The sequence below is a fragment of the Xyrauchen texanus genome, chromosome 11 (assembly GCF_025860055.1).
Source record: "Xyrauchen texanus isolate HMW12.3.18 chromosome 11, RBS_HiC_50CHRs, whole genome shotgun sequence".
Taxonomy (NCBI): Eukaryota; Metazoa; Chordata; class Actinopteri; order Cypriniformes; family Catostomidae; genus Xyrauchen; species Xyrauchen texanus.
This window is the reverse complement of record NC_068286.1, coordinates 47,276,574-47,296,573: the sequence shown is the minus strand read 5'-3', so window position 1 is coordinate 47,296,573 and position 20,000 is coordinate 47,276,574. Positions and strand designations below refer to the sequence as shown.

General features: G+C 40.0%; 2 protein-coding genes across 6 annotated transcripts in view; both read left to right on the top strand.

Annotated features, from left to right (window-relative positions):
- Positions 1 to 12,330, top strand: part of synpo2b (synaptopodin 2b) — a 17,095-nt gene extending 4,765 nt beyond the window's left edge. The window contains exons 4-5 of one of the 4 annotated variants that reach the window (XM_052137296.1): positions 7,437 to 7,822; positions 10,907 to 12,330. In XM_052137296.1, the coding sequence (XP_051993256.1) occupies positions 7,437 to 7,822; positions 10,907 to 10,955 (435 nt within the window). In that variant the 3' untranslated portion in view covers positions 10,956 to 12,330. Of the gene's footprint in view, positions 1 to 1,251; positions 1,290 to 7,436 lie in introns of all 4 variants that reach the window. The other 3 variants (XM_052137297.1, XM_052137298.1, XM_052137295.1) reach the window with 3 other exon arrangements.
- Positions 12,331 to 13,265: 935 nt separating this feature from the next.
- myoz2b (myozenin 2b) overlaps positions 13,266 to 20,000 on the top strand; it is a 13,463-nt gene continuing 6,728 nt past the window's right edge. Inside the window, exons 1-3 of one of the 2 annotated variants that reach the window (XM_052137337.1) lie at positions 13,266 to 13,418; positions 16,108 to 16,220; positions 19,064 to 19,230. In XM_052137337.1, coding sequence (XP_051993297.1) covers positions 16,136 to 16,220; positions 19,064 to 19,230 — 252 coding nt within the window. In that variant the 5' untranslated portion in view covers positions 13,266 to 13,418; positions 16,108 to 16,135. The remainder of the gene's footprint in view (positions 13,419 to 16,107; positions 16,221 to 19,063; positions 19,231 to 20,000) is intronic. The other variant, XM_052137338.1, reaches the window with a different exon arrangement.

Here is a 20,000-nt window from a genome sequence, read left to right as displayed (position 1 = left end):
GTGATGGCATTAAAATCAAAGGGTTCTCCGACACCTGGCTGCCTCTTGCTAGCACTAGGGACAATGTCTGTAAGATATCCCCTTCTTATTTCTCCATGAATAATGAAAATATTTCACAGTTTGCATTGCCAATGGCTCCAAGACCAAAGTTTTCAGCCAAAAAGTCAGCCTCTGGAGGCAAGCAATGGAAACCAGTAATTATGCAACATTAATCGGTTAGCGTAATTAACGATTCTTCTTTAAAATGCGCAAGATAAGAATTTCTTTCATTATAGAACAGTTCTACCATATAGCATAATCTGATTTGATCATTGTGGCAGGGCGGAGGGCGGGACCGGGTGTGTAGGATCACGACCCGGCCCCGCCCTCCGCCCTGCCACAATCATATAGCAGAGATTATTTGGCACAATTTGGATCACCCTACCTTACATTCACTTTTACTCATTATAAAGATAAACTTGTTTGCATATGTTTGCAGCAGATACCTTGAAGAACATCAAAAATGATTAAATCTTATCGGATCTGCTATTACATTTCTCTGCACTGTTTAGAGACTGTGATAAATGGTTGTTGTTCCTCAATGTTCCCATTCTTGAAATTAGACGTTTCTACCAAAACACCAAATGTTTTATATGAAACACATTCTTTGTGTTTGATATTATCTTTGTTTGAAAGGAATGTTAACTTATGTTATGCGCCATACGTGTTGCCTGGCCAGACAATGCACAAATCAAACGTTTGGTATTTAAAGCATTAGATGAGAGTTTCAGATCAGCATATTTGGGTTGTCCTGCTTTGTACTTGTGCCTCCTTTAGACCTCCTTCCAAATCAGTTGTTGATGGTTCTGCTGCAAAATGGTTTTCAGACATTCAGTTGTATTTTCTTGTCTGTGTTTTCTCTTGGGCATCTTGAGTCACTTCAGAACACTTTTCATTTCATTCTTATTACATTGTAACTTAAACATCTGCATTGTATCACTGTTTAGTTACAGAGCACAATAGTTGTCTGTCCTGTACGGAACACTCATTCATGTGTAATAGCGTTCTGAACTTTGCTACTTTCTCTCTGGTTTCCTTTTGTCTTGTTATGTCTAATCTGTTGCACTTCTTGAGCCTTCCTTTTAATAAATATTTCCTACTGCTCTGTTTGTTCTCCTGTTTTCTGCTTGATTTACTGTATTTCACTGATGCATGTGAGACAGTTCTCTTTATTCATGTTTCTCACATCACTCTTTCTGCTCTCCTTGTCAGGACACATATACAATGAGCCTCATGTGGTCATTTTTGTGGTAAGTCTAAATTCTAAAGAAAGTTAAATCAGCCAGAATTAGGTTTGGTTATATCAACGAGTCATGTAAAAGCTTGTGCTTGGGCACTTTTTTTTTCTTTTTTTAACTTTGCTAGAAAGCTCATGTTTAGCATAGCTCTCACCCCCCCATCTTTGAACAAAACCTATAGATATGTCACACACTAGGGGCGTGGTTTAGTGTGGGGGAAATCGATGTGCTGTTACCATAGTTACTCACTTATTCCTACGAGAAAAATGGGGAGCACTATTCAATAGATTTGGCTATTTTTTACAATTTCAAAAACATGACAAAAAGCTGTTCAGACAAAGCTAAAAACTTGGATCTGATGTTTTATTGCCAAACAGAGAAGCCAAAAAAAGAGTGCTGTGGCTGCAATTGGCTATATGCTGGAAATGTTTTTTTGTGTATGGGAAACATTCAGAGGTGCATTTCCCGTACGCCAGCGCAACGTATGATGCATCGTTGAGGAAAATACCTGGCTAGTCCGTTTCCCGAAACCGTAGTAACTATGTTGCATGTGCATCGTTCGAATCAAGTTGGTTGAGCTGTCGTTAATGCCGTTACTCAGGGGTGAAGTAATAACTCCCACAAATATTAAATTATAATGGCTCATTCACACATACACCAGAAAGCCGTTTGATTCGAGAAAGCTACTAAAGACTTGTAATGCGACGGATGCATTGCGCTGCAATAGTGGGGTTTTCCTCTACATTCGACTTCAGTGTTCCCCTGATGCACTTGAGCATATACACACATGCACACTCTTCAAAAACATATTAACACCAGTTATGCCCGGTATGCCAGTCCAGCCCTGCAAAGCATGTAACAAAGCAGTTAAAAGTTTTAGATACCAATCGAATTGAACAAAGCTGCAACGTGAAATTGATATATGTAAACTTCTGTTATGAGACTGCTGGATTGTATTGCTCGATCTGCAGCTCAAACAATTGCAGCCACCACGTTCTTCTTTCACCTTCTATAATCTATACATGCTTTTTTGTTTCGTTTTTCGTCTTGTTTTATGATGTTAAAATAGCCAAATGTATCACATATTTATCCTTGTTATTCTCATAGGGATGTATAAGTAACTATGGTAACGGGGCTTTGCTTTCCCCCACGAGTGAGCGGGGACTTCTTGCCGGCTCGATCTATTTAGGGATGTCCATTTTGTTAGACATTTTCATAATTGATTGTCAAGAAAATGAACGATCAATTAATCGATTAATTGTTAACTTTAATACTGAAAAACACATGTGGAGGACTCCAAACACACGTGCTGTGTTACATGCACTCGCTTCAGTCGGAGGAAGGACACACATGCCGATTAAGAAAGGTGGAGGGGTGACAAACATACCAACTCACTGCAACTCTCTCTGTCTAATTCCCGGTTACATGGAGTTTGCCGAACAGGAATACCGCGTAAGCATAAACAATTGTAACAGAGTGATTTAGGATGTGATTCAAGAAGTCACTTTTCCTTGTGAAAACGTGATTGTGTATTTATCCCCTCGACCATATGCAGCTTTCTATGAGTGAAGAAATTCTGTTCAATGTTGTGCCACTACTTTGTAATTTAATTAGTTAATTTAGTGTGGAAAAACGCTTGGTAAGAGAATCACTATAGATTACACACTATAGATTACACACTATAGATTACACACTATAGATTACACACTATAGATTACAGTCAGCGTTTGTAATGAAAGCATTCAGATCAGCTTGACGTCTTGTCGGTTCCTCAGTAAAAGAAGAAGCTCATTGGTCACTTGAAGAGAACACAACAGCACGCCACAGTGACTGAATGATTTTTTCTGTCATGTTGGATCCTTTTTTCCCCTTGCTAGAACCATTAACTCAGCAAGGAGTCCCGGCGGGCAAGGGATTAATGACCTCCTGCTGGCAGATGCTAAATCCCCCTGCATGCTTCCTACGAAGTTGAAGAACGAATGGGTGTGGCATCATTTAGAACGAAATCTGGCCAAAACTAAGGTGTTTTGAGTTAATTTCGGTGGTTCGTAAGAGCTCAGCTGGGCAAACTTTCAGGAAAACTTCTCTCCAGCTTCTTATCACCTTCATGCTCCCATTGGTCCACGTCATCAGTAGGTTATACCTGGAGCTCCACCTACTTTGAGGCCAAAAGCTCAGTTACAGTCAGTCAACATGAACACACCAGCATCCAGAGTTACAGTATAAGCGAGCTGGTGCAAACTTACCTGTATGAGAGACGCTTTCCAAGATCATGTGATGTGATACATTTTTTGGGTTAATTAGTCTACTCAAAAACTCCTAAGAGCCCATTCACTCATGTGCCATCTGCAGCCGAAAGCTATTCACACATCTGCCCATATTAAGGTATGCTAATCATCATTCTTTTGTCTGTATTTTGCCCATTAACACTTAGTTATACACCCTATCTGTGCTAACAGAGTGCGATTGGTGCATATTAAAGCCACGCCGAATGTGTTAGCTCGTTAGCACCATGTATGATGGCCTTCTTGAATGCGGAGGACTTCTTCCTGTACCACTGCTTGAAGAAAGTACTTTTGAGAAACTGGCAGCAGTATGTTTGAGAGTTGAGTTTCAGTCCATCTTTTACTCGAAAAGGTCCAGCGATCTCATCCTCAATGATAGCAGCCCATACCAGGAACCCTCTGCCACCTTGCTGGCACCTGACTCGAAGTGGTGCCCGTTAGTGGTCCAGCCACGAGCCCATCCATCTGATCCAACGAGATGCATAAAACCTTTGAAACATCTGTCTTCACGTATTTCTTTGCCCAATCTTGACGCTTCAGCTTGTGAATATATTCAGTGTTGGTCGTGTTTCAGCCTTCTTGACTGTGCCCATGTCTCTGAGCAGTTGGCACATTGTAGTTCTGGGCACTCCAGGTAGGTTGCAGTTCTGGAGTATGGTGGCACTGGAGGATAATGGGTTCCTGGTAGCTTCACGTTTAATTCTTCTCAAGTCTTTTGGAGTTAATTTGCGCCTTTTCTGCGCCCCAGTTGACTAGTCGCAACAGACGTTTGATTGTCCGGTGGTCACGCATCAATATTTTAGCTATTTCAAGAGTGTTGTATCCGTCTGAAAGCCATTTGACAATATTTGACTTTTCAGTGTCAGTTAAATCTCTTTTTTGGCCCATTTTTAGGTAATGAAGTGGCCTAATAATTATGCACGCCTTGATATAAGGTGTTAGTCACTTTGGCCACACCCCCCTCATTACACAAATACACACCACCTGAAAATGATTGAATCCAACATGCATGGAAATAATGATAAGATCAGAATAATCACTTGCCTAATAATTGGGCACACAGTGTGTATGGTCAGTATGGCCATTTTTCCCAAGTTACTGGTCACACAGATTCCCGTGTAGTTATTAAGATCTGATTTGTCTCCACTTTTAAAGGGACAGTCCACCCAATATGTAAATTCTCTCATCATTTATTCACCCTCATGCCATCCCAGATCTGTGACTTTCTTTCTTCAGAACACAAATTAATATTTTCTTTGAAGGATATTTCAGCTCTGTAGGCCCATACAATGCAAGTGAATGGATGCCAAAATTTTGGCGCTCAAAAAATGCACATAAAGGCAGCATAAAAGTAATCCATATTTTCCAGTGGTTTAATCCATGTCTTCAGAAGTGATATGATAGGTGTGGGTGAGAAATAGATCAATATTTAAATAATTTTTTGCTAGAAATTCTTCTCCCGGCCCAGAACGGGGGCGATATGCATGAAGAATGTGAATCACCAAAAATACAAGAAGATGAATGTGGAAGTGAAAGTTAAAGTGGAGATTGACTGAGCAGGGAGGAGAATTTAAAGTAATAAAGGACTTGAATATTGATCTGTTTCTCACACACACCTATCATATCACTTCTGAAGACATGGATTAAACCACTGGAGTCGTTTGGATTACTTTTATGCTACTTTTATTTGCTTTTTGGAGCATTTAAACTTTGGCATCCATTCACTTGCATTGTATGGACCGACAGAGCTGAAATATTCTTCTAAAAATCTTCATTTGTGTTCTGCTGAAGAAAGAAAGTCACACACATCTGGGACGGCATGAGGGTGAGTAAATTAGAGAATTTTCATTTTTGGGTGAACTGTCCCTTTAAAGATGAGTGAGAAGCCCTGACATGTTAAAGAGTTTGAGCAATGCATATTTGTAGTTCAGAAGAGCTGTTTTTTAGCATCTCATTTTGATGATATCTTGAGTAAAGCTGCATCCAGGACTGGAACAATCCGTTTGATCATTTCCAACAAGCCGATTACTTTTAGTCAGAGGGAAAGTGCCAATACAGCTAATCGTCAACAAGAGTAAAATATACTACAAGACAGTGTCAGACAGGCATGCACGATAATGGCAATACATTTTGAGATTTGACAACTATGGAACATGGCAGTTATTTTTAAACCATGATTTTACAGGACAATGCAAGATTTTATATACAAGACAATCATTTTGCATTTCATTAAGTTGTCCCAGTAAGTTTTGATTTATTTGATTCTAATGATTTGATTTTAATCTATCATCTGAAAAAAGACATTGGTGGAGCATATTGATTTTCATTGGCAATTAATATTAATAATGTTGACAGCTGTATTTAGATGATGTGTTTATAGTGTTTTTTAGTGATTTTTTAGCTAGTCTTAAAACATAAGAATTTCACTGCTTTAGAAGCCAAATATTAAACCAAGCGGGATCCGTAAACAAATAATGCTTGACTCTTTTTCAGATCTAACCTTGTTTCAAGGTAATTGGAATAGAAGCCTTTATTTTGGTCACACATTATACATACATTTGTGCATATATATATATATATTTATATACAGTGAAATTCTTTTTTCACATATCCCAGCTAAGCTGGGGTCAGATTGCAGGGTCAGCCATGATACGGTGCCCCTGGAGCAGATAGAGTCAAGGGCCCAACAGTGGCATCTTGGTGGTGCTGGCGCTTGAACCCCCGACCTTCTGGTCAGTAACCCAGAGCCTTAACAGCTGAGCCACCGCTGCCCCGCTGAGCCACCACTGCCCAAACTGAGCCACCGCTGCCCAAACTGAGCCACCGCTGCCCAACTGAGCCACCGCTGCCCCGCTGAGCCACCACTGCCCAAACTGAACCACCGCTGCCCAAACTGAGCCACCACTGCCCAAACAGAGCCACCACTGCCCAAACCGAGCCACCGCTGCCCAGCTGAGCCACCACTGCCCAAACGGAGCCACCACTGCCCAGCTGAGCCACCACTGCCCAAACAGAGCCACCACTGCCCAAACCGAGCCACCGCTGCCCAGCTGAGCCACCACTGCCCAAACGGAGCCACCACTGCCCAAACTGAGCCACCGCTGCCCAAACTGAGCCACCACTGCCCAAACTAAGCCACCACTGCCCAAACTGAGCCACTGCTGCCCAAACTGAACCACCACTGCCCAAACTGAGCCATCGCTGCCCAAACTGAGCCACCACTGCCCCGCTGAGCCACCACTGCCCAAATGTCTTGTTACCTGTCCACTTCTTTTAATCACTAATTGGTCTGCATTTAAATAGCACCTTTTTTTACCTTAGCGGTATTCAAAGCGCTTTACATTGCATCTCATTTACTCATATTACTGGGAAAGTGGTTCATTATTTGAAAGCAACATCACTGAATGTAGTGTATTACTGATGCATTACTTAGAATGGTCCAACGGACCAGAGCGAAGAGTTTGGCTACCCCAGCCGTGCTCCAAACTTGAACAAGTGCCATTTAAATTCCTCTTGGTTTGATATTTTGTTTAATACTGTAATGTGAAGACAGTAATACATTAGTACATTTTAAATTGTGGCTCATGTGCCCAAATGCTTTGTTTACTCATATTGTAAGTTAGAATAGATACAATTCCTTTACATATGTACATATGTCATGTATAAATAAGCAAATCCTACATCTTGACAGCAATCGGGTTCACTGTCTCTAAAGTGTACCTAGAGATGCCGTCCAGATGAGGGCAGTCTTAATGCATTTCCCTTTGATTATCTGACAGATTCATGACTCAACTAGTCTGTTGACTTGTATACACTGCATCATTTATCAGTTCTAAAGAAGGTTAATATCATGTCCATCTTTCATTCTTTGAAGGGATTCAACAGGACCCGTTCTTCATCTCTTCCCCAGAGACTGTCCTCTGTCTCTTCCTTTCCCCCAGACGTCCATCCCATGCATGAATCACTGAACCGGCAGTATCCGTGGGTGGAACATCCCAAAAGATCACTCTCTTCCGGGGAAGCAGCCGCTCAAAGCCCCTTTAGTCTTGATGATGGAAAGCTTTCTACCAATCATAGAAAATCACTACCAGAAACACCAGCAGCATGGAAACACAGAGTGCCCTACGAGTTTCTTGGTGGTTCACAAGAGATGGCGCCCGTAACAGACGTTATATCCCCCACCAACACTTTTTCTGCAAAAAGGGCAAACGTATATGGGCCACCTTTCCGTCCTGCGCAGCCTCTAGGGAGCAGCAACAGGTACAATAGGGGTAGTTGTCTGCCCAGGAATCCACACTCACATAGAGTCAGTTGGAATTTGTGAGGAGTTGTGAAATGATGTGCTATAATTGAATTATGCCGTGTATATACATAGGATTAAATCAGGTAATCTGGGCCATGAGGTCAAATAGGCCAGATAAGATTGGAGTGTCAGAGTCCTTTATTTCAGAATGTCCAAGCTTCTCATTTGCATACAACGGAAGTAGACATTGATACGTTTCCCAAGGCACTAAGTAGAACGTTACTCGCACTTAAGTTGTACTTAAACTCTACAGCTCATTTCCCAAAAGCATCACGTAAAGTCTCGAGTCTCGGACCACTTAAAGTTCCATTATATGCATCTTTCAAGAAATCAGCCTAAATAATTTATTAACAAATTTGTTAACAATTGAGATGAAAGTGAAAGTGCCAAATGAGCATTTCCCCCTCTTTTCCTCCTCCTCCTCCTCTTCTTTCTTCCTCCAGTGGGTGATGCACATCTGCTTCGGGAGTCTAGTCTGTATATATGGCGGTCACAAATTGGATGTTGCATAATCACAGTAAGGCTACAAGTTCACAGGGCTTAGACCGAGGGCTGTTTGGTAATCTGGCATACCGGGCATTTTCCCGGTGGGCAGACACACTTTGGGGCCAACCAGGGGCGGACTAGCCATCGGGAGAACCGGGCAGAATGGGCCGCGATAAACTGAAATGAGCTGCCGCGTTATGCAGAACGGGCCACAAATCGGTGCCATAGAGGGGGCAGCGATATGCCCCCCACACAGACAACTTTTGGCCCAGTTTCTATGTAAAATATGGCCCGATTTCTCTTCAACGGTCCACCTCTGCTTAGACCTGTAGATAGGTGTGGAGTAGTTAAAAACTGATGCCAGTCATTTTAATCATATTCTGTGTGCATCTGTTAAAGTTTCCAGCCAAAGGAACGAAACTTTCGGCTACGTGAGAGTCCTTGATAATGGTTCCCATCGCATGCAATCACATTATACGCATGCATTTATTTATGTCACTTTCATTAATCACTTTGAAGTTGAGCATCAATACTGAAACCCTGTCTTACTAAAGCCATCATTATTATTTGTTTTTATAAGCGTTCAGCACCTTTCATGCAATTTCCATGTTTGCCAGTATTATCACATTATTTTTATGTTTGGAGGACTAACTTTCCCACCTGGGCATAATGCATAACCGTTACGTAACTTAAAAATAGGCCTAAACTGACGATGACCAAACTTGCGTCGTGAGAACGTAACTGGTTATGTTGGAACAACCGGAAAAAATGACATTCCGCGCAGAAATATAATTATCGTTATATGCATGTTTTTCATACAACAACAGAACTTGAGTGACGCTTCTCATCACAGTATTATTAGACACAGTCAGAAATATGACTTGAGAATTTGAGACTTACAGAACTTACAGAGATAGCAGAAACAGCGCTCGTCAAAGCATGGCTCGTCATGTAAAGGATAATCTGGGGCAGGGCTGGACTATACCGGGGGGGCCGACGCACTTTGGGGCCAATCGGGGCGGACTGGCCATCGGGAGAACCGAGCGGGCTGGTGGGTCGTCCGCGTAACGGGCCGAAAGGACCACGATAAGATAAAATGAGGCGCCGCGTTATGCAGAACGGACCACAAAACGGCGCTGCAATATGCAGAACAGGACAGCAAGTATTGAGGTACAGTATAGTGATTTACATATATTTATATATATTTTATTTTTGAGGTGTTGTGTTTATAGCCTGTGTTATAATATGTCATTTTATTTATACATGTTTTCCCCCACATTGCTGTAGCTACCTGATGTTCACCGATGTTTCATTTTTATTCATATTTGCACATATTCTGGACAACTTTTTGTTTTCGTTGATTTTATTGCACTAAATAAACATTTACACATGGTTATTTTAAACAGCATTTTGTGCACTGAAACATGGTACCACTTTACTAGGTTTTATTTGTTATTATTAGTTCATTATATTACTTAACGTGAATTAACAATGAACAATACTTACTTCATCTTAGTTAATGTTCATTTCTGCATATATTAATGCATTTATTAATGTTATTAAATAAAGCCTTATTGTAAAGTGTTACCCTGTAATTGTATACTTGTAGTGTTTCTATGGATGTTTTAAGTTATGACAATATTGTGTGTTCTTTTTCTTTTTCTTTTGTTTGATTTGGCGAAAAGTAACACATTCTGTCTTATCACTGTATTAAAACACCACATGCACAACATGTTAAATATATTTTGACATGACAAAAAGTATCCATATATTTTAAGGGAGATGCACTTACTGGAAACGTTTTAAATAGTCAATTCTGGTCATCAGAACACAATGGGAGAATGTAAAGACTTGCTGGATTGGTAATTTAATGTTACAGGCCTAATGCAGTTATCATCCAATCAATCATGGAATTACCATAATACAACAAATACTGTATATTAGCAAATGTAATGTGAAATGATCATTTAATGTTGGTCATATTAGGGGCCTGTGATGTTGTGGTTATGTTGCCAATTAGTAAGTCATTAAGTTACCTAAAAATATGAATTGACAAGCAGTCTGTGCTGGTCTGGGAAACGGGTATCACTTAGTGTCCAGTGGCTGTCCAAATCCAAAAGGACAAATCGGCACCTAAAATTGGGCTTAAAAAGTTGAAGACACCAGATTTAACTCAAATTGAGCTCTTTGGGAAATCTGAGCATTATATGCATAAACATATTAACGCTGGGATAGATGACTTTTGAAAACATTGTCATTATAGATTCAGATTTTGAGCAGAATTTGACATCTTTATAATATGAATGAACACGAAGGGTAAAAGTCATGTTATATTCACTGGAGTTTGTGCTGTATGTTTTCTAGGAAATCTTGATATAATGGACATGATCAAGTTTCGGATGGTTTCCTATATAAAGTAAAAGAGGTAGTAGTTACCACGGACTACTGATTTAGATCACACGATAAAGACTCGAGGGTTGAAGTAAAATACGTATTTAGAAAGAAATACAATTTAGAGGACACGGATACGCTTTAAGATTTATTTTTCTCCCCAGTTTGGAACGCCCAATTCCCAATGCGCTCCAAGTCCTCGTGCTGGTGTAGTGACTCGCCTCAATCCGTGTGGCAGACGACGAATCTCAGTTTCCTCCACGTCTGAGACCGTCATTCCGCGCATCTTATCACGTGACTTGTTGAGCGCGTTACCATGGAGACGTAACGCGTGTGGAGGCTTCACGCTGTTCTCCGCGGCATCCGCGCACAACTCACCACACGCCCCACCGAGAGCGAGAACCACATTATAGTGACCACGAGGAGGTTACCCCATGTGACTGTACCCTCCCTAGCAACCGGGCCAATTTGGTTGCTAAGGAGCCCTGGCTGGAGTCAAACTTGCCACTCAGCGTCATAGTGTGATAGTCAGCATCAATACTCGCTGAGATACACAGACCCTCAATACTACTTATGATTTAAAAAAAATCAAAATCAATGTGAGTCATTTGTAAAACTGATGGTATAGATGAGTTGAAATAGAGTGTTTCTGGTTCATTCTGAGGTGTGCTCAAAGGATTCTTTAATTAGCTTAATGTGTTTGATTGTGTACACTTCATTTTGTTCATTTTGCTAATTTTGTTCATTTTGCTAATTTTGTTCATTTTGTTCATTTTGCTCAATTTTGTTCATTTTGCTAATTTTGTTCATTTTGTTCATTTTGCTCATTTTGGTCACTTTGCTCATTTTGTTCATTTTGCTCATTTTGTTCATTTTGCTAATTTTGTTCATTTTGCTCACTTTGCTCATTTTGTTCATTTTGCTAATTTTGTTCATTTTGCTCATTTTGTTCATTTTGCTCATTTTGTTCATTTTGCTCACTTTGCTCATTTTGTTCATTTTGCTAATTTTGTTCATTTTGCTCACTTTGCTCATTTTGTTCCTTTTGTTCATTTTGCTAATTTTGTTCATTTTGCTCACTTTGCTCATTTTGTTCATTTTGCTCATTTTGTTCATTTTGCTAATTTTGTTCATTTTGCTCATTTTGTTCATTTTGTTCATTTTGCTAATTTTGTTCATTTTGCTAATTTTGTTCATTTTGCTCATTTTGTTCATTTTGCTAATTTTGCTAATTTTGTTCACTTTGCTCATTTTGTTCATTTTGCTAATTTTGTTCATTTTGTTCATTTTGCTAATTTTGTTCATTTTGCTAATTTTGTTCATTTTGCTCATTTTGTTCATTTTGCTAATTTTGCTAATTTTGTTCACTTTGCTCATTTTGTTCATTTTGCTAATTTTGTTCATTTTGTTCATTTTGCTAATTTTGTTCATTTTGCTAATTTTGTTCATTTTGAAATTAAAATGCTCTAATTTGAAAGTATGCACCAAAATGTTACGGTGACCGTATTGTTCAGAGACAAACACTATTGAATGTTTCCCTTGAATGTAATTTGTGGCACTAATTAGAAAATAAATAAATAAAATAGACCTTCTCAATGAATCAACCTTGTCCATCTGTTTATTAAGAGAACATATATTAACACAAATCTTTCAATTGTTTAATTGTTTTTACCTGTGAAAAACAATATATTTCAAATAATATATTTATTTTTATTATTTTGAATACTTATTCTAGGAACAGATCTTAAAAAGATTTATGGAATCTGACCAAAACATCTTGAGGTCCCTTCATGAAGTTATCAAGCTAGAACATTCAGTAAGATCTGTTACAGGTCATCCCAAAACTCTTTTAATATTGATTACCTGCAGAACCATTATGCAATTAGGTCTTTTAGAAACAACACAATTATGGATATTTCTGCACATACTGTCTCGCTATGGACAGACAAACATGTCCGTGTCAATACTGATTAGTAAAAATGAAAGACAAAGAGAATAATGTCACGGGCCGTGGAGTGAATCCAGGATGATGTGTTGTGTAATAAGGCCTGTCACATCCTCTTCATTGGCCATTCTTTTACCTTGGGACTAGAAAGAGAGAGAGAGAGAGAGAGAGAGACAATAAGGGACAGTGGAAAAACAAAGATGTTGATTCATTGCATTAATGCTTGACTTGCATGAACTCTTCATTTAAACTTGAGTAACAAGATTCGTTTTCATTGCCATAATCGAAAACATAATAATGCACCTTTCCCGCAGAAACAGAAACAGACCCGTGTGGTGCTGATCAAGGACTAGTCTTTTATAAAAGCGTGATATTGAGAAAATCACAATCTCTGGAACATGGGCCTACATGGACTTAAACCCCCCTTAGCCATTCAATCCAATAAAGTAGGCCTATCAACCCACAAACTTGGCACACTGTATTCTCATATACCCCCACCCCCCAACCAACCACCCCAAACTATCTTATAGCATTGTGAGGGGTTTGAGTGCTGAACACAGCTAAAATTAGCCTATTGATGTAAGCTGGCATTCCACTAACTCCCGCACACACCCCCACGCCAGTGTAAGTCAAGAGCAGAGTGTGCGACAAAGACAAATCAGGCCGGATCAAACTACCCAGAGTGACCTCTTCCTTTCAGAAGATACAGGTAGAACCCAAGACACGCTGAGGTAAGGACAGCCTTCCTTGAGAGACTTTGTGTTGTGCGGACATGTGAATGTAATGGACATAACCGTGTTAACAGTGTTGGGGGTTGTGTCTTCTAGACAATTCTGACACCTAACCTTGATAACAAAACCTATTTGACATGTTAGATATGTATTTTCATTGGCCACGCTAATAAACATAACAGGCAACATTTAAGGTTTCCCCTCAAAGAGTCATTTAGAGAACCGATGATGGGTTGCACTTATGAGAATAACTCAAACAGAAGCCAAATGAACCTTAAAATGATGATTAATCCCTTGGAAATCCCTAAATCTTATTGTTCTTTCTTTATATGATCATACTTAACCATAGTTTATTATGGAAATGAATTGACTGTCACAGCAATGTCATTTAGATGTTTTTTAGGCAACGGTGTATGAGGGGCCATGCTGTATTGTGAGTTTAGGCACAGCTGAAGGGCATTGTGAGACATGACGCGAAGCGGAGTGAAAGCTTAGAAAAGAGGTCGTAAACAGAGAATAAAGCACGGCTATTGACCAATTAGCATCCAGGTCTGTAACTATAATGGTTCCCACGCATCCTAGTAATCCTGGAAAACCTGGAATTCTGCAATGCAGTTTTCCAGTCATGGAAAATGAGAAAAATACCTAAAAGTCCTGGAAAATAATTATTTGTGCGGGAAATTATTTTAGCATATATATATATATATTTCGTTTTCTCCCAATTTGGAATGTCCAATTCCCACTTCTTAGTGGGTCGTCGTGCTGGCTCAATCCGGGTGGCGGAGTACAAGTCTCATTTGTCTCCGCATCTGAGAACGTCAATCCGCGCATCTTATCACTTGACTTGTTGAGCGCGTTACCGTGGAGACGTAGCACACGTGGAGGCTCATGCTACTCTCTGCGATCCACGCACAACTCACCACACGCCCCACTGAGAGCGAGAACCACTAATATAAGCTAAATATGCATTCGTAATGGAAATGTACCTATATCAATTGATATCGGAATCAATATATATATCGATATCTTTTCTCCCCAATTTGGAACGCCCAATTCCCAATGTGCTCCAAGTCCTCATGGTGGTGTAGCGACTCGCCTCAATCCGTGTGGCGGAGGACGAATCTCAATTCGTGTATCTTATCACGTGACTTGTTGAGCGCGTTACCGCGGAGACGTAGTGGCATCCACGCACAACTCACAACGCACCACCGAGAGCGAGAACCACTAATCACGACCACGAGGAGGTTATCCCATGTGACTCTACCCTCCCTAGCAACCCGGCCAATTTGGTTGCTAAGGAGACCTGGCTGGAGTCACTCAGCACACACTGGATTCAATCTCGCGACTCCAGGTGTGATAGTCAGCGTCAATACTCGCTGAGATACCCAGACGGCCATTATTTTAGATTTTTTCTGTTGTAGCGTTAACTACGAAAACATTTGAGTTGTTAACTTTAGACAATGATGACGGTCGACCGCAGATTTATTTAGAAAATTAATCAACTCCTGTGGAGGTAACATGGTGATGGCCTTTACAGTTCATTTTGTAATTAATTTGAAATAATTCAGTAATCAGATTGTATTTATACTGCCATTACTCGACCATGTAGATTTCTGCGATGCGGAAAATGCGGATGGAACCACTGAACGCAGACATAAAAAATGGCATTAGCTGTAATATGCGGAATATCAGCTATTGTCAAAAACACACCGAAATGTCAAAATAAAAGCTTGATTTAAATGGATGCATGAAATGAGAAAAAAAAGATAATAATAATAATAATAAAAATGCTGTTGTGCAGCACTTCTTTTGATATAAATAATGCAATGTTATGTTGAAATATTAAAGTAATTAAAATAATTATATATTTCAGTTGATTAAAGTTTGAGCCAATCCGTTTGATTTGACACTATTTTGATGATGAATTTGAATTAAACTGTCGAATAAGGCAAATCCATTATTTGGGATTTTTAACCACTATTTTAATGGTCTCTCGTGTGTTTATGCTTAAATATTACAACCGTGTTGCACATAAAATGTCCAGGAATATTGTATATTGAAAAGAGTGGGAAACTATCCTTTATCAAAAATATATTTTAACTATTGTCAACCAATTTCTTTAGTGGTTATTTTTGATTAAGATTACAGTCTACATCAGTTCATTGAAAATCCCGAGATTTATTTCTATGAGGTTTTTGATGAGTGCTGCAAGTAAATAATGTAATGACATGATTATGTAGCGGTGCCATGAAAGTTGATATCAGCAATATCAGGTTCAGTCCTCAGTACACATTCTACACCCTGGACACAATGTTCAGTCACCAGCTCATCTGTAGCCAGTGATTTATATCCCTTCATGACATTTGACATCTTGCTCTGTATAAAGAGTTGGCCTATGTTCAGGTAAGAGTCACCTTTACACTATAATGACATTTCTAGAGAGCCTAAATATTGCATTAACTTACAGTAATATTAGTCTTCATTGAGGAGTCTGCAGTACTGTAGTTCTACATGATTATCTTAATGGAAAGGACCGACTGCTTCTCCGTTTTATTACCTTGATTTTTCAGACAGGTTGCATATGGACACCTTTCCAGATTTTGTTCAAATGTATTACATTGCATTAATATATATTTCGACTTTAGATAGTGCCACTACTTGTAGTATCTGTGTCCTTTATGTATTACAGCACCGCTGGAATTCTCATTTCAGCCATCATGTCACAGTTCAGCACTCTTTCAGTGCGTGAGAGGAAGATGCAGGCAGCAGCCCTTTGCCATGAGGTCCATGGCGGTGCCAACGGTATTACCCTGCAAACAATTGCCTTTCATCAATACCTGCTTTCAGATCAGCACTGAGTACAGCACAGAGCATAGCTACCAATCAGACAGAGAGATGCCAGAGAGTATTTCAGGGCCAGAGACTCATCCTATAGCCATAAATAAGCTGGTATGGATGCGCTGCTGCCTATAGCAGCACTTCATTCTGCCAGTGTCACAGGTTATTTCTGCTGAGGCTAAAGTTGGGTGGACGGGGTGGGACAGCTGTGCAAGAGCTGAAACGAGCATAGAAGACAAAGATCATGGACAATAGGGGAGCTTTTCTGGTTTAAACAACCACTGAACTTTCCATAGTGCTGTTTAGAACAGATTTAGTGAAAATGTAATTGTTTTAAACAACATTTAAGCATTCTTAGATTAATTTTTTTATTCTAAGAATAAAATATTCCAGAACCATGAGATCTTTTTCTCATAGAAAATACTATGTTTATAGAATACTTGAGATGTTATAAAATGTCAAATGTGATTAAAATGAACAAGAAATGATTCCCCCTTTTCTGAAGTGGTTATTTTAAATTAGAAATATCTTGATTTGTTACTCAAAAAAGCATCTTGCTGTCTTAAAAGTATTTGCATAAGTTGACAAATTGTGCCCTATAACTATTGCCCCATTACACTATATCAGTATAACCCCTCTGGGAGCCTTTTACCCCAAGTGAGGGATCCTTTTACCCCAAGTGATGGAGCCTTTTACCCCAAGTGAAAGAGCCTTTTACCCCAAATGAGGGATCCTTTTACCCCAATTGAAGGAGTCTTTTACCCCAAGTGAAGGAGCCTTTTACCCCAAGTGAGGGAGCCTTTTACCCCAAGTGAAGTTGCCTTTTACCACAAGTGAGGGAGCCTTTTACCCCAAGTGAGGGAGCCCTTTACCCCAAATGAGGGAGACTTTTACCCCCAAGTGAGGGAGCCTTTTACCCCAAGTGAGGGAGCCTTTTACTCCAAGTGAGGGAGCCTTTTACCCCAAGTGAGGGAGCCTTTTACCCCAAGTGAGAGAGCCTTTTACCCCCAAGTGAGGGAGCCTTTTACCCCAAGTGAGGGATCCTTTTACCCCAAGTGAGGGAGCCCTTTACCCCAAATGAGGGAGACTTTTACCCCCAAGTGAGGGATCCTTTTACCCCAAGTGAGGGAGCCCTTTACCCCAAATGAGGGAGACTTTTACCCCCAAGTGAGGGAGCCTTTTACCCCAAGTGAGGGAGCCTTTTACTCCAAGTGAGGGAGCCTTTTACCCCAAGTGAGGGAGCCTTTTACTCCAAGTGAGGGAGCCTTTTACCCCCAAGTGAGGGAGCCTTTTACCCCAAGTGAGGGATCCTTTTACCCCAAGTGAGGGAGCCCTTTACCCCAAATGAGGGAGACTTTTACCCCCAAGTGAGGGAGCCTTTTACCCCAAGTGAGGGAGCCTTTTACCCTAAGTGAGGTATACTTTTACCCTAAGTGAAGGAGCCTTTTACCCCAAGTGAGGTATACTTTTACCCCAAGTGAGGGAGCCTTTTACCCCAAGTGAGGGAGCCTTTTACCCCAAGTGAAGGAGCCTTTTACCCCAAGTGAGGGAGCCTTTTACCCCAAGTGAGGGAGACTTTCACCCCAAGTGAGGGAGACTTTTACCCCAAGTGAAGGAGACTTTCACCCCAAGTGAGGGAGACTTTTACCCCAAGTGAAGGAGACTTTTACCCCAAGTGAAGGAGCCTTTTACCCCAAGTGAGGGAGCCTTTTACCCCAAGTGAGGGAGACTTTCACCCCAAGTGAGGGAGCCTTTTACCCCAAGTGAAGGAGACTTTTACCCCAAGTGAAGGAGACTTTTACCCCAAGTGAAGGAGCCTTTTACCCCAAGTGAGGGAGCCTTTTACCCCAAGTGAATGACCCTTCACACAAATTATGTTCCTCCATCATTATTCAATAATAATAATACAAATTTATTTTCCTGAGTCTTGATACATTTTTTGGCCAGAAAAAACTAATTTTCCTTAAGGTGTGCATTTAGCCCATTTGTACCCTAATGCAATACACTGTAGCAGTGGATAGTTCGTTCGTTTCTACTGTATTTTAAAATCATGATACATTACATCTGAGAAATTACTGACTTTTAATATTGTTTATGATAAATGAAAATCAAATTGAGATTTTAAATGACAGAGGAACACAAGTTAAATGTGCACTTGGTTTTGCATGTGGTGCGCTGGCTGATATGCAGCTATCTTGGACATACTGACACCTAAAAGTGTAACATGCAAATGATACTTTAAAAATAGCTTTTTTAGTTTAACATATTTTTCCCAGTGTTGAAATGCGCTGATTGCAGTGAGATATCATTCATTTATTGCTTGAGTCTTATAATAGGGACAAGACAATATAAGTAGCCAAATATTACTGGAGTCTTCATCTTGTGTGAGTGTGCATGATTCTTAACATATTTAAAACAAATAACTAAATTATAGTAGCCTACTTTTAATTTGGCTTCTCAAGTTCAGGGTGCAATTTCCCTGCCTCTGCTTTTAATATCACCCCCTCTGGTCATTCATGTTTTATCACTGGAGGGGAAAACGTTGATCCCAGCATCTGATCAAACTAAATTAAATGCATTTAATTCATGTCTAACAGTAGATGGTACAATTGGATAATACTACCTACCGATATTTTAAAAAGTCAGAAGACCAATTCGGCCTGTGCATTACATGTTGACCCAGTTCATTTTTCATATTTTAATTTACATCAGCTACAAGCAAGCTGCATATTAAGTTATTATAAAGTGTTATTTTATTATTAATGGATATGCTCAATTAATTGTATTAATAACTGATATTAATACAGGTGTTACTATGGACCTGGGGAAGAAACTTTCCACTCCCAAAGACATCATGCTGGAGGAACTCTCTCTCCTGTCGAACCGAGGATCTCGCCTTTTTAAGATGCGGCAGCGGAGATCAGACAAATACACGTTTGAAAGTATACAGAATGAAGCCAACGCTATTTTTCATGTAAGTAGCGTCTAAACACACACAGTACACACAACATTGCATGGAAAATGCTTGAAATTACAAGGTTTACCTCTAGGGGGCGCTGGTCACGAAAAAAAAGAATATTATGGAATTACTTAACAACCACTTGCTTGATCTTCACAAATTAGGTGTCATTCTAAAGCTTAGAGTCTTTACAATGAATATGGTTGATCTGACCAATTGTAAAATCCATCATGTAATTTGTAGGGTCGCATGTAGCTTATCCCAACTGTCTCGGGCCAAAAGCAGGGAAACACACTGGACAGGAGGCCAGTCCATTACACTCTCACTCACACCTACGGTCAGTTTTAGGGTCTCCAATGAACTTAACCTGCATGCCTTATGGACACCGGAGCACCTGGAGGAAACCAACACGAACACGGGAAGAACATGTAAACTCCACACAGAAAGGCCCAGTTGAGCCGGGACGTGAACCAAGGACCTTCTTGAGGCCCCAATTCTAAAATACTACTTAAAGAAAACAGAAAAAAGCAGAACATCATTTCAGCTAATTATGCATGCATTTAATATAATCATAAACAGAATGCCCGTTATTTAATGTAGTGACTGTGTTAACTAATACATATATATATGCACATTAACCGGCAAAGTTTAAAAAAACTCATTTTAGCACGCCGTTTGATTGACAGGTAGAAGTTTCACACTAGATTTCATTGGTTTCCGGACTCAAACAAGGGGAGTCAAAAAACATATCATAAAAGCTCATCTACTGTCATGCATGTGCCATT